General features: G+C 41.6%; 1 protein-coding gene across 1 annotated transcript; it reads left to right on the top strand.

Annotated features, from left to right (window-relative positions):
• The first annotated feature begins 5,992 nt into the window (after positions 1-5,992).
• On the top strand, positions 5,993-13,001 carry LOC126272832 (uncharacterized). Its single transcript, XM_049976032.1, has 2 exons — positions 5,993-6,074; positions 12,377-13,001. The coding sequence occupies exons 1-2, from the start codon at positions 6,060-6,062 to the stop codon at positions 12,743-12,745; spliced, it is 384 nt and encodes a 127-aa protein (XP_049831989.1). The 5' UTR covers positions 5,993-6,059; the 3' UTR covers positions 12,746-13,001.
• The last annotated feature ends 2,269 nt before the right edge of the window (positions 13,002-15,270 follow it).

Here is a 15,270-nt window from a genome sequence, read left to right on the forward strand (position 1 = left end):
TGGTGGTAGTCTTTGACGAGTTCGTAGCGGGCTACATTTCAGTCTGCGCATACTGAACGGGTGCAATATCATTGTACGAAAGTAACTCATACCTAAGAGAAGTTGCGGTAATATGCTGTGAAACCGCAGCTACCGCCGATAATGGCATTATCTTCGCTCCGGCCGGAGTGGCCGTGTGGTTCTAGGCGCTAAAGTCTGGAGCCGCGTGACCACTACGGCCGCAGGTTCGAGTCCTTCCTCGGGCATGGATGTGTGTGATGGCCTTAGGTTAGTTAGGTTTAAGTAGTTCTAAGTTCTAGGGGACTGATCTCAAATGTTGAGTCCCATAGTGCTCAGAGCCATTTGTACCATTATCTCCGCGAACGAGAAAGTGTATAATTTTGTTCAGGTATTGCATGCCCGGCTGAATTTATCCGTTGATTTAGTGATTCCGAAGAGCTACCAGACTGATGAGATGTCGACTGCTACAGTTCACCTATTCTTACGAATAGCTTTAGACGTTTTCTGTGTGACTAAGGTCGGATGATTTAGCGGGCCATGTGCGATAAGGTGTCAGAGTGTTTACTTAACTAGGACCGTATCTGTGCTGTAAAAACTTTTTGAAACAATGTTCATAAAAATGGCACCGATTGAAAAGCACTACTAAACAGTTTTGCTTAAAAAAGTCTTGACAGCATAAAATTATTTACTTTGATTTTAAAAATGTGACGGTTTTCGATGTGTGTGAAATCATCTTCAGACTAATTATTCCAATGTGAGTGTTGGGGACACTGGAACCGCTCTGGGAAAGCGTGAAGATCAACTTCATCATCTTCACTCCTTCCAAGAGCGGTGCCACTGTCTCCAACAGTCACATTGCAATAATTAGTCTGAAGATGATCTCACACAGATAGAAATCGGCAACCTTTTAAAATTAAAATAAATCCTTTCATGCGGTTGAGATTATTTTTCAATAAACTTCTAATGGTTTGTGTGCAGCTCTATGGACACGGAAGTGGAAACCTTGGGTAACTTGATCGTTCGCACTATATTCACAATGAAGAAGACTGGACCATGCTAAATATTGAAATGAACATCCAGGTTCATGGTCATACTAACCTAAGTGAATGGGCCAAAGTTGTGTTACGTGAAATACCTAGAAACCATCACAGAACCGTTGAAAACAGTGCTGATTGAACGACTCCTTGCGTCGCCAGTGAGTTCCATGCCCTTCATCATTTCAGGAGAGACCACGTCACCACTCGTAGTACCGCACTACTCGCCTCCAGCCAGCTACTGTGCTGTTCCTCCGATGTTTGGCCCAGAGAAGGAGAACAGCTTTTCTACCGGCTGTGAGCAATGGACTTTTGCGAGACTCCTGACTGCAAATTTCCACTGCATTCTATTCGCACCGCTGTGCTCACTGTATGTGCCTTTATATTTATGTACCGGCTGTGAGCAATGGGTTTTTGCGGGACACCTGATTACAAAGGCCCATTGCATGCTCTTCCTATCGCTGTATTAACTGTAAAACTATTTCACATGGACCTACATTCACTACAGCTACTGTCAGGTATGAAAGCCATTGTCCTTTGGCCATTGACAACGTGTAACACTCGCTTCCCGTCCCTGTAGTCCTGCCTCGAACGTACATATTGATCGAGTAGCGAACCTTTAAAGGTAGGCTTCTAAGCACTAAATCGTTATGTACTGTCTTTGGCTATTAGCGTCGCCTCGGGACCTCGAAGAAATGCGAGACGTATACAACGTCCGTCAAAAACGTTCTGAGACTGATCTCATTTCTGGCATACAAACGACGCCTGCTTAGTAACTACGGTGCCAGATATATGTAACAGGTGTGCATCAGTCAGTTGTACACAGGCCGTCTTGAATAAAAGACGTGAGACCATAGTTTCTCCACATTGTTGTTGTTGTGTCACATGTTTCAAGTTTCAAGACACTCTCCAAAAACGAGAAATGACTTTAAAGTTTGTGGAGAATCCTCTGACTCGCGAAGAAAAACGACTCGTGGTCGCCTGCCGCTACATGACTGAAACTGAAATCACCGACATTTGTTTTCTAGAAAAATCATCAGGGTGATGAGACTTGATGTAAATACAAATCTACCGTGAAACGGCAGAGTGCAGAAGTTCACATCAAGGGTCAATGCTTTGTCTAGATAACCAACACCGAGCGAGCTAGTGCAGTTGTTAGCACACTTAACACGCGTTCAAAAAAATGGTTCAAATGCCTCTAAGCATTATGGGACGTAACATCTGAGGTCATCAGTCCCCTAGACTTAGAACTTCTTAAACCTAAACAAGCTATGGGCATCACACACATCCATGCCCGAGGCAGGATTCGAACCTGCGACCGTAGCTGCCTAATGAAACGCCTAGAACCGCTCTGACACAGCTGTCGGCGACTCGCATTTGGGAGGACGACTGTACAAACCCGCGTCCTGCCATCCAGGTTTAGGTCTCCCGTGCTTTCCCTAAATCATTTCAGGAAAATGCAGGTATGGTTCCTTTGAAGAGCACGGCCGACTTACTTCCCCATTCCGATGGCACAGATGACCTCACTGTTCGGTACCCACCTCCCCACCTCCACCCAAATCATCCATCCAACCAACCAACTTCATCGACATTCAGACCATTCTGAAGCGCAAGCTGGACAGTACCTTAAAGTATGACTTGTCTGATAGTTTCACAGGGCTGTAGAAATGCTCTACGCATTGTACTCAAGTAGGAAGAGACAGTGTACAATACCTCCAGCATCACAACCATGATCTTAACCTTTTTACACTTCTTATTAATCCACTCTCGAAACTTCTTGGGCTGACGGCGTTACGCGATGAGTTTTGCCACTCTACGTTGTTTTAAATGTACAGAGTGTTCGTGTGACACGCTGTAAATTTTTTTTTCTAATACATCAGAGGATATGAATTAACGAATTTAGACATGAGGTTGCAGCATTTCTGCTTCAGGATTCTTGGTCGCTCTGTAGAAACAGTTTTCCAAATGTTTGTTGTTCATTTCACACAGGCTGAAAGAAATACGTAACTTTTTATAACTTCCTGGCAATTTACTTCTATAAACCGAACAGGGACGCGAAGCGGGAACGTCGTCTTTCGTGAGCAATGCTCTTATTGACGGAAGTATCCAAGCCCAGTTTACGACCCACTCGTGCAGCACCACTGCTACCAGTTCATATTTCCCACCTTCCAAAGTTTACTCAAGCTCTCGTGCAAACGTTACTGGACTACTGAAAGAGCTATAACTATAACTACATGGAGAAACGGCTTAGCGACAGTTTAGGACGTTGTGTCCATTGCCCTTGCAAATCTCAGGGTTCAGGGATCCGGCACACAGTTTGAAACCATGTCACTACCTGATACTTTAACATGTGAACTCATAAAAGGTTACAACTAAGGTGAGTATGACAAAGGCACGAAATATGCCCAATAAGTGAAGAAACGCCGTTTGACTGACCTTATTTTTTATTCCATGACAAGGAACTAACTCATAGCTAAATGGAATAATTAAAGGGGCTTTCAACAAAAATTAAATCAGAGCAAGTGTGCACCCAGAACCCTCCCCAGATCTCGTGTAGCTGCGCTCCATCTGTGTCTATGAATTAAACCTCACATGTGTAATACATGCAACGCAAATCTCTTCGCACTCCGTATCTTGCAACTGCTACTAAATTGAAAAATCTGACCTAACGTGATAAAAAAATGTCGAGATCTATGCTGATGCAAGCAAATTCCTTGGAGGTCCATTGAACCTGAACTGATGTGACTTGCTGACAATTTCATTGGATGTAAGTGCCATCAAAGAATTTTTAGCATATTGCAGCAACGTCAGCAAATGTGATAGACTAATATATAGAAAAATCCGCCTCAGTTGCAAACATTTTCTGGCACTGACCCAGGTTTAGGCTAGAATAATCTAGACTTCTTCAGAAGCATAAAATTACTAAACATGCCGGAGTAAGGCACAGTCAACACTAAAAATTAAAACCTATAGTTCCGTGGTACCATGCCGAATTAAAACTACTTAACTGAAGTCCAGCTCCGACTTCACTTCACAACGCGGTCGGTTGGTAGAAGCAGCTTCGTTGGCACTGACCATTGCATGTGGGATTACACTCTGCTGTCCCGGCCGTTGTCAGTTTTCGTGACCGGAGTCGCTAGTTCTCAATCACGTAGCTCCTCAACTGGCTTCATAAGCGCTGAGTGCACCCCGCTTTCCAACAACGGTCGAGAGACCCGAACGGTCACTCGTCCCAGTGCTAGCCAAGCTCGACAGCGCTTAACTTGTGGTATCAGAACAGACCCGGTGGTATCACTGACTCAAAGCCGTTGGCCGACAGAAGTATAATCCGTATTAAAAGAGAATTGCAATGACTAAACACGACATAACAAATAGGAGTAATTTATCGTCAAACAATTATATGAATATAGAAAAGAGAAATAAATTTGAACTACTTGTGCTATCAGGTTTTCATATTTCCATCCTTGTGGATGGGGTTCTAGGGGACTGCGGCCGATCAGTGCTGTAAGAAAATGAAACACATACAGACGTCCTTAAGATGTCATTTATTGTGTAGCTAGCAGTTTTAGCACTTCAATGCGCCTTCTTCAGGCCTTAATTGATGCTGATGGGGTTTCTAGAACCATCAACTGTCAACTCCAGTTGATAGTTGGAGAGACGGCATCACGAGTTACGAGTGGTCTGCGTAAACCAATTACTTTGGCCACTGATGCTTCGTAGCCGGCCGCTTTGGCCGAGCGGTTCTAGGCGCTTCAGTCCAGAACCGCGCTGCTACTACAATTGCAGGTTAGAATCCTGCTTCGAGCATGGATGTGTGTGATGTCCTTAGATTCGTTAGGTTTAAGTAGTTCTAAAGTCTAGGGGACTGATGACCCATAGTTCAAAATGGTTCAAATGGCTCTGAGCACTATGGGACTTAACTTCTGAGGTCATCAGTCCCCTTGAACTTAGAACTACTTAAACCTAACGAACATAAGGACATCACACATATCCTTGCTCGAGGCAGGATTCGAACATGCAACCGTAGCGGTCGCTCGTTTCCAGACTGTTGCACCTAGAACCGCTCTGCCACTTCGGCCAGATAAGTCCCATAGTGCTCAAAGCCATTTGAACTGATGCGTCGTATATATGGATGAGCATAAACTAAGGGCTGCAGATGGTGCATGGAAGCGCCGAAACTGTTGACTTTGTGGAAAGAAGTACACGAAAAATTTTAAGCAACAGCGTTGTGGATCCGGCACACAGTTTGAAAGCCACAAAAAAATCCTGAACTGAAGGAAAATCTAATGAACAAAGACTAACAGAAATTAAAGAGAAAAGAAAGTTTATTAACATGATACAAACAATAAAAACTAGTCAAACGGAACACCTAATTGGACATAACAGATTCGCAAAAGCAATCCAGAACGTAAATCCTGAGGAAAAATTACGTGGTACGCCGAATTACAAACTGTTGCTAGTGGAATAAACTGCAGCAGCTGCAACAAAATGGTACTAATGGGGAGGAACGGAGGAGGGTGGATACATCAAAAAGCTATTACCATTATTGTATGATGATGATGTCTGCGTTTTATGTCGAGGAGCCTTGGGCTTATCTTTCATTGCATTCCGCTTGACATTTACACTCAGACGGCGTTAAAAGATTTCTACAGTGAAAGAGACACATTTAATTCGGTTTCTCCGTCCATATAGGCATTACCAACAGTAGCCTTCTCACCCTCCTGCCTCTGCGAGGTAACAGGAAGATAATAAAGCAGCAATAATTCGCAAACGACTTGAGATCTACGCCACCGTGCAGCGCAGCGCAGCCTCTTCGGCCTTTGATGAATCGGCGCTGCTCGCTTCAAGAGACGCGTTGAGAAAGCACCTGTGCTACGTCACACACGAGAGCCGCTGCGTCACCTCAGACGTAATACGCCGAGCAATAAATAGGTGGTGCGGTGCGGAGAGAAGGGGTAGTCTCTCAGTGGCCGTGGGACTTCGTGTCGTGTCCAGCCGCTGTGCGCTGCGTAAACCCACTCAGGAATGGGGCTCACCAAGGTAACACACGGCTGTCACACATTTCTTGTCTTCCTTGTCTTGCACATAGCTTATTGGTGTCCTTTTCAGTGGTTACAACTTAAACGGTTATCTTAGAGTAACGCAACGTACGCATTTGACCCTTTGTATATTTCAGACAAGTGTTTTTTTTACATCTTATAAATGACTATAAATATTATATATTTTACTAATTCTATAAAAATGGTTCCGTATCTTGCCGATATAAAGCAGGCGTTGGAGAACTGAACAATATTTTTGTTAATAACGCAGAAGAAAGATATTTCCATATAGAATGCTTTCTTAAATCGGAGTTACCCTTCCCTAATTGCTCATTTCAAACTCACAAATCATCACGAAGCACACTCTGCAAAAATGATCAGTAATACTGATTAGACAGTGCAGACAGTGCACGTTCTGCAAAAATGATCAGTAATACTGATTAGCCAGTGCAGACAGTTTTTCTGTAGATAGTGTTCCGTTGTATTCTTACAAAGTTTCAAGGATGATAGGGAAAGGTGAATGTTCAACGTGAGGTAAGGGGACCCTGGTACGGAAACGATCGAATCGAACGTTAGAATCTTCTGCTGCAAGCTCTTCTCTTTCCATATTTTGGGAGGATATAGTATGGACCTAAACAAGAAAAATGTTGTTTAGTATGAGAGAAACGTTTCACAGTAGCAAAGATGGACCAGTGCTCTTAGTCCATAAAGTATTCGTTTTAGAGCCCATGTTTACTAAATATTTTTTTCTTGTTTTTGTCGGTACTATGACTTCTCAAATATGGAAAGCAGAGACGCTGCAGTATACTTCTTGAGAAACTTTTAGTTCGTTTCCATGACAGATCTGTGTCATGAATTGCTTTTCGAAATATGTTTAATTTGTGACATACATAATGTATTCTGTGGCATGTGGACTGATGTGTTTAGTGAGAAGTATATTGCGATTACTATAATCTTCTGTTGTTTACGATCTTTAAATCGATAACTATGCCAGTAATTAAGCTGTATGTTTTATTGATGTTGACTGGCTTGGTACAGCAGTGAACGCTAGTTCATTCTGTGAAGCTCACTTTATCTTTACATAACAATGTTTAGCTAGTTCCATTTGATCCTTTTTACTGCTTTCAAACCTATCGCTCCAACACTTGACAACCCTCACACACCAAACCTGTAGCTTATTGCCTAGAGATTTTCCCTATCAACCTCTACCCTCTTTTAGCTGGGCAGGTTCCACTTTCATATAACCCTACACTCCAGGCTTTCAGTACATTTCATTACTCTTGTATTCCCTTTTCCGATGCTCAAAATCCTAAAAAACACTATCCATTCCGTTCAACTGATCTTCCTCGTCCTTTGCCATAGGTGACTCAAATACAATGAAATCGGCAAACTTGATGATTCTTCAACTTGCTTTTTATTTTCTCTCCTATCTTCCCTTTTGTTTCCGTTACTGCGTGTTCGTTTTAAAGGTTGTAGGGCATTAAGGATATATTGGAAGATAGTTTCACTGCTCCCTCACCTACTGATTCTCAAGTCCACAACTGAAATAATTTTAGCTCGGTTTCTGAACGAGCTATTGACAACGTTTCGCAGCTTCGTCCCTGAAAACTTCAAATATTCGCGTGCATTCAGAATTGTGAAAATATTCTTCGAAATCTACAAAAGTCTTACTTTCATTGATGTTTCACCTATGATTTTCCAAAGTCACTGCCTGAGATGCTCCCACACAGTAATTTATATTACATCTTCATTGATTTAATCTTTACCGATATATTCATTTTATTTTATTTAATTCACTTCGTGTATACATATCCGTTGTCAGCGTGATCCACCGTCGACGCCGTAAGCGCTTGGACCATAGATACATTCATCACATAATGAAAAATTTTTAGTGAAGCATAGTGGGTCGTACTCCGTCAGCGTAACGGTTTGAATCTCACTTCGGTAGAATTTTCAATTACTCCTATCATAGTTATCAAATGCTTCAAATGGCTCTGAGCACTATGGGAATTAACATCTGTGGTCATCAGTCCCCTAGAACTTAGAAGTACTTAAACCTAACTAACCTAAGGACACCACACACATCCATGCCCGAGGCAGGATTCGAACGTGCGACCGTAGCGATCACACAGTTACAGACTGAAGCCCTACAACCCCACGGCACACCGGCCGGCTCATAGTTATCAGTTAAGGAAATGTACCGTATTAGCTAACGCCGTCCTTGATTGTTGTCAGTGTTAACATACTTAGGGCAGCCGTCTCAACAACACAAAAACTCTTTCAGAAACTCTGGTATGGTAATGTTTAAATGAACACATCGCCATTTCACTATATTAAGGTTTCTTTAATAACGACCCATGTTTCGGTCTGAAAACCCATGGCGTTTTCAAGTGGTTGAGTGTATATCATTAACGTATATTGCAGGACACCAAGCTCAAAATTACCCATAAATTAATAATAATATTGCCTTACAACGAAAGTCAGCCAATATTTTTCTCAATTTGTGACCAATTTTGAATTTGATGTCCTGGATAATACGTTAATGACATGAACTCAATCATTTTAAAATACCATAAAAGGCACAAACCTGGGTCGTAAATAAACAAACAACAATACAGTCATACCGAGACGTGCTCATTTAAAAATTATTGTGTGACTGTTGCTCATCAACATCAAAAACTGTTTTCTAGTACACTGGTTACCGCCTCATTGTTCACTTAATCAGTATGTTGGTTTTATGTCGGCCACAGTACAGTTCTGTCGGTCGTTGACTGTACTAGTCTCTGTCAGAGGCCTACGCTAAATGTTAATGAATATGTTTCCTGCAGGTGCATTATGCATTTTTTCTTTTATAAATTTATGTAACATTTCATATAATTGTAACACCCTGCCACTTACTCTCTTTACATTGACATCAGAGAATTTCCTCTCTTGTTTATTTTTTCTTGCTAACGTCTTACTCTTCTACGTTGTAGAGCGCAGCATTCTTAATTTTTGCGTAAGTCATTAGTTTCTTGTTGTAATTTTTTCACAATTGTTCTGTTACTCACTAACTATTTGTTACAGGGTTTCGATACCATGTTCATTCCCTGTCTTATGAATCCCCAAAATTGTTTTAGGTAATCTGAGCGGATAAAATATTAGTAAATCCCTTAATACATCATACTAGTCACTTTGATGACTCTAATCAGAACAGTGTGAGAGATCGGCCCGGAAAAGTGTCACAAAGGCAGAATACCGGTACCGTTTTTGGACGTTCGCGGATCACACGATGTACGAAGCCGACCGGTGTGTTGGTGTATCAAGCTCGACTGCTCAGGGAATCTACAAGGAATGGTGCAGCAGTGGCAGCCATGGGGCAGGGCAGTGACGTTGAGACGATCATAAGGGAATCAGACCGCACATGGTTGTCCCACACTATCACCGACAGTCGGTTTTACATCTGATAGGAATTACTGCAGCCGGTGGCTGCAAGGTCACCTCCTTTAGTTCCTGAATGAACACTGCAAAGTGCATTTGCGCGTAAATGACATTTCTAGTAAGGTATGAGGTAGCTCGCTGAGACTTGACTTCAAAGGGCAAAACGAATCAGGGGCGAGGAGAGTAGTGTCGCCTCTTTTCAAAAGACACAGCGCATCGAGTGCTCCTGCATCCTAGACAGTCGTTGGGTACGCAGTGTTTGGAAGGTGGGGTTCAGGTCGGAGGTGGTTCTCTGACATTTTGCCGGTGTTTTTCCGACCATGTCGTGAGCACACTGATTACACATTTTCTCAACGAGAGTGGTGAACATTACCGTTGAGAAAATATTCATTTTTTTGTCTACATCTTCGTGAAGAGTATATTGTGAACACTACTGCCTTCCAAGACTGCAGGTATTGTGTTTACGAGACTGTATTCTTTTGATCCGTGATTGACGAAACTCAGACAACTTATCGTTCCCTAAACGCTTCGCAAAGGCAACCAATCTCAATGCCATAAAAGGGCATCGGACTACTTTCACGAGTGAGTGAAACATAGCAGTGATCGTACGCCGTAATTTTTTTTTAGCTCTCCCAAACGTAAACATCAATTAGTAGCTTTGGCTGGATACTGCATACCTGGTGGACTTCCTTCCTTGCCGAATCCAACCCAATATCAAGGATGGACGTGACGTTGCACCGCACTGGCTTGGCCTCTCCTGGCTGAAACTAATTTTTTAACTGGTCTGCTTACTTGATATCTGTATTTTCGTTTACATTTATTAATATGTTTCTGCATCCAATAAGCCATACGTCTGTGTTCAGTACATGGTCAGTGATGGGCAGCGTGATGACATTGGACGAACCGATTACAATCCATGCATACTACTTGTGTGTTCCTCACCTTCTCCCAACCACTGGACCGATTACAACAAAATTTTGTACACATATCCCTTACTGTCAAGCAACTGTCGCTTTGGGGTGAGAACGATCTGTCTACCATATTTCAGGAGATATTATGTCATAAACAATGAGAGGCGAGAAAAATTGCCACATCGTACATTGCGTTTTTATTTATTACTTCTGTATTAGGAACTACATTCGCAGTGCGTTTCGCAGACAGTATCAATATATGCCGCTAAATGCGGAAACAAAAATTTATCATGCTATCGCGCATCGTTCAGAGTATATGACGTCAAAAATATTGAGGTGCATCATGGATGATCCTTCAATTTTAGACTTCTTTGATACTCACTCAATCCGCTACACATTTTTCAGACAGTACCCAGTCCCATATATGCCGCTGAACGTACTTACATAAATATATCATCGTACGACACATAGTTTAAGTACTAATCGATACTATCGATATATGCCGCTAAATGCGGAAACAAAAATTTATCATGCTATCGCGCATCGTTCAGAGTATATGACGTCAAAAATATTGAGGTGCATCATGGATGATCCTTCAATTTTAGACTTCTGTGATACTCACTCCATCCGCTACACATTTTTCGGACAGTACCCAGTCCCATATATGCCGCTGAACGTACTTACATAAATATATCATCGTACGACACATAGTTTAAGTACTAATATTGCAGACTATCAGATGTATGTAACTTTGTGCATTTAATACTGCGAAAGAAACAATCTGGCTGCGAGAACACAGAACGTATTTCACCCTTTTTACAATCCTTCTAACAAATCGTGCACCTGACTAAATCCTGAACTTCACTATTAATCGCTCTAATTAAACAAAGTGGTCCCTGTGCGTTAATTATATATCTAATAATGATGTTCATGAAATGATCCCTGTTCGTTGATAATTTTCGTAACAAATTGACCCTGAAATGAAAATAGATTACCTCATAACGTAATGGCCTGGAAATGCGATGCTTGTTGCGAGCTTAGTGCAATGCTCGAAACAATAAGTAAACTATTTTATGCGCATCACTGAGTGTGTCACGCTTTAAATGAAAAGGACTTGGATCGAGGATGTGGACAATGCTCTTCTATGAAATGTTTCTTTAAAAAACTGTTTTTTAATTATCTGATATATTATTACTTGTATGTAATTAATGTTACAAAATTCATCAACATTGACAAACGGCAACATTAATACCAAACTCTTATTCTCAAAAATGTTACACATATAATAGGTAACGGTAAGATTACCTTAAAGTGAAAATTTTAATGAAAAACTTAATGTTCCTGATTTGGATGTCCCTTCAGCAATGATTCAAACTACTCGCGACTGCAGTACCAATAAATAAAAATATTGCCGTCATTCCTTTTCATACTCTTCTCATTAACAATGACTAAACAATTTCTTTTGCTCTGTTTCACAATATTCAAATACAAATAATTTTACTTAACACAGAATCATTTAACTTTACGTCTACGGTGGCACGAACCGTCTGCTGAGCGTCTGTCTCACTACTACTGTAATATAGAAGTCCTGCGCTCCTCACTCACAAACAGCGATGACAAAAGAAACATATATTCCAGCTACGCAGCTTAACTGACTAAAGACTGCGTGCCAGTAATCAGCGATTCAAAATTGTCGCTTAGCGTTTGAGACTTCCTAAGAGTGTACAAAATTCCAGAAATGCAAATAACAAACCCCCAATAGACCTGTTTCACTGTGAGAGGAAGGAATAGCCATCTATAGAGCTGTGAAGAGGTGTTTCCATACAGACGAGGTCAGCTCAATCGAAGATTCACTGCGAATCAATCATTTATTGCTATGTTATTTTAATTATACACCAGCGATTTAGTGTCAACTGTTCTACAGCATTGCTTGTTCTATTAGCCACATTCAAGAAAGCTCGTTTTGTTTCAGATATGGACGATAATTTTACTCCTCTGCATGGCGTCGTCCTACGACGCTGCTCCCGTGAATGAAGGCGAAGTCAACACCGCACAGAATACACCGGAGTCCGTGGATTCGAGAAGTGGGACCGACGAGAGTACAGCAACCGCCCAGGGCAGCGTTACGAATGGGAGGTCAAGAGACGCTACGCACGTGTACATCCCCGGTGATGGCTTCGGAGCCGCCAGTCTTGAAAGGATTAGAGACGGCGGCAAAGAGCAGACTGAGGTCGAAGCGGAGGAGCAGCTGCCACCCGAGGAAACCATGAGAACCGCTGCCGCTATCATTTTCCCGCCTTTATTCGACAACGCAGGGCCCTCCGGAAACGACCCCCAGTAATGAAGACCTCTCGCGTCATCTTCAATTGAAGCGGTCATTTACGACACACCAATCTCGCCAGTCGAGGGCAAGTGTTGTGGCCTTCACTATTTGTAAATTATTATGAAGTACTACAGAATACAGCATACATTTTTGGTTGACTTACATCACTTTACACATTTGTATTCAGATCTTCCCCTAATAAATTATTTACAACTTTCTGTAATGTTATGAATACATCCATAGGAAATGCATTAAAAATATTATATTTTATGAACGACTTTTTTTCATTTCTCAAACACCTGTACTGGAAAATGCTGAACATTTTTTGTTACTCCTTACAGTCCCTCACAAATATCTCAGTAGACGTGTACAAAAATGGCCCGACACACTTCTTCTCTGGTTTCCTCTGAAATCATTATCTGAATTGTCCTCTGTGCCGATCTACATTACTGTACCGTTATATTGTTTACCTAATGACACTACTCCAGTAGCAGATTATTTTGCAGCTTCCAGGTGTAACAAAAATTTTATTTTCTGTGTTTCAAAAATTACTGACCTAAGTTAAACATTCAAAAAGCTGACATAATTTGCTCACTATGAGGTACAATCACACGTTAAGAGATTAACACAGTAGGTCAAATATTAAAATTAACTCTGTACTCGCCTTCAGGCAGCCTGATGCACGTCGCGCTGGTCATCCAGCCTGCATTCATACATTATTCGAAATCAAATGGTTCAAATGGCTCTAAGCATTATTGGACTTGACATCTGAGGTCATCAGTCCCCTAGACTTAGAACTACTTAAATCTAACTAGCCTAAGGACATACACACAAACATGCCCGAGGCAGGATTAGAACCTGCGACCGTAGCAGCAGCGCAGTTCCAGAGTGAAATGCCTAGAACTTTTCGGCCACAGCGGCCGGCACGTTATTCGAGAATGTGACTTCCTACAAAGTTTACATGTGGTTTCAAACTGTTTCGAAACCTTACTCGCAGACACCTACACAAAATCATTAAACTATAGCTGTTTACAGATTGTTACGTTTTCTATAGTCATGCAGTGAAACATGAACAAATAGCATAGCGTATTAATTTATTACTTCTTTACCACAAATTGTACTGTCAGTACCTTTCGATAACAGTATCTGTATATGCCACTGAATTTACCAGCAAAGTTATATTATTGCAAGCCTAACAATTCAGGAAATATGCAGTTCTAAACACTGAGATGCATCAAAAACTATCTGTTCTTGAAACTGAGGTGTTCATCACATTGGAGGTAGATTCCTGAAAGAATCTGTGGTATAGGACTCACCAGTAACTTTCTGTCTGTATACACAAACCTTCCCCACTCCCTAAAACATTCCGTCTCCTTTTTCTTCTCAATACCAGATTATTAACCATACAGGGTGATTCCGTGATGATATCACAATTTTTCAGGAATGATGGAGAAGGTAAATATACACTGGTCTGGAAACGATAGAGTCGAAAGTTCTAGGCTAAAATAGTTCTTACACCTCCGCCAGTGTAACAGGTGTACCGATATTGTTAGTAAGATTGTAAAACAGTCAACTGTCAGAGGTGGTATCTTAAGAGATATGTGCACTTGCTTATCTTCGCTACTTAGAAACGCAAGTTTTCTGCTCTAGGCTTTTTGGGTTCCATATATTTAGAGGTGATGGTATGGACCAAAACAACAAAAAAGTCAATTAATTAAGGGCGCTAAATGCATGCCGTAAGATCTATTGGCAATTGTTCAGTAGAAGAGATAAAATTCAAATGGTTCTGAGCACTATGGGACTCAACTGCTGTGGTCATCAGTCCCCTAGAACTGAGAACTACTTAAACCTAACTAACCTAAGGACATAACACACATCCATGCCCGAGGCACGATTCGAACCTGCGACCGTAACAGTCGCACGGTTCCGGACTGCGCGCCTAGAACCGCGAGACCACCGCGGCCGGCTAGAAGAGATATGTGTCGCAGTAGTGAACATGAAGAAATGTCCATAGCCGTTATGATATGCATTTTAGAGCCGGTTTGCTCTACATTGTTTTCTTATGTCTGTCCATACTGCACCTCTGAAAGTTGGCTACCCTATAATCTTAGCAACAACTTTCCCAGTACATGTGTTCCACTGTCAGAGGTATCAAAACGATTTCCCCCCGTAACTTTGGACTCGGTTGTTTCCAGACCAGGTTCTACTCGAGTAGGAGTAGTTGCACGAAAGAAAAATGCCATAGACTACATCCACAGTTATACAAAATTTAACGGTCTCCAGTGGTCATACGTTAACGATGTTAACAAAATGGCGAACGGTATAAGATGGCTGGTTGATACTGGAACTAATACTACGAGACACCCACCCGAAAAACATTAAATCCTTCGTCCGTTTAAATAGGGCAGGAGTCCTAACGCCTCGAAATATACAAATAATTTCCTTGCCATTGTTTCGTCATAGTGTAAAATTGAGGGTAAAATACTCGGTAGACCAAAGGTTTCCCTCCTCTCATCATACGAAACATAGGACGTTAAAACATG

The sequence above is a fragment of the Schistocerca gregaria genome, chromosome 5, assembly GCF_023897955.1.
Source record: "Schistocerca gregaria isolate iqSchGreg1 chromosome 5, iqSchGreg1.2, whole genome shotgun sequence".
In the NCBI taxonomy this organism is placed as follows: Eukaryota; Metazoa; Arthropoda; class Insecta; order Orthoptera; family Acrididae; genus Schistocerca; species Schistocerca gregaria.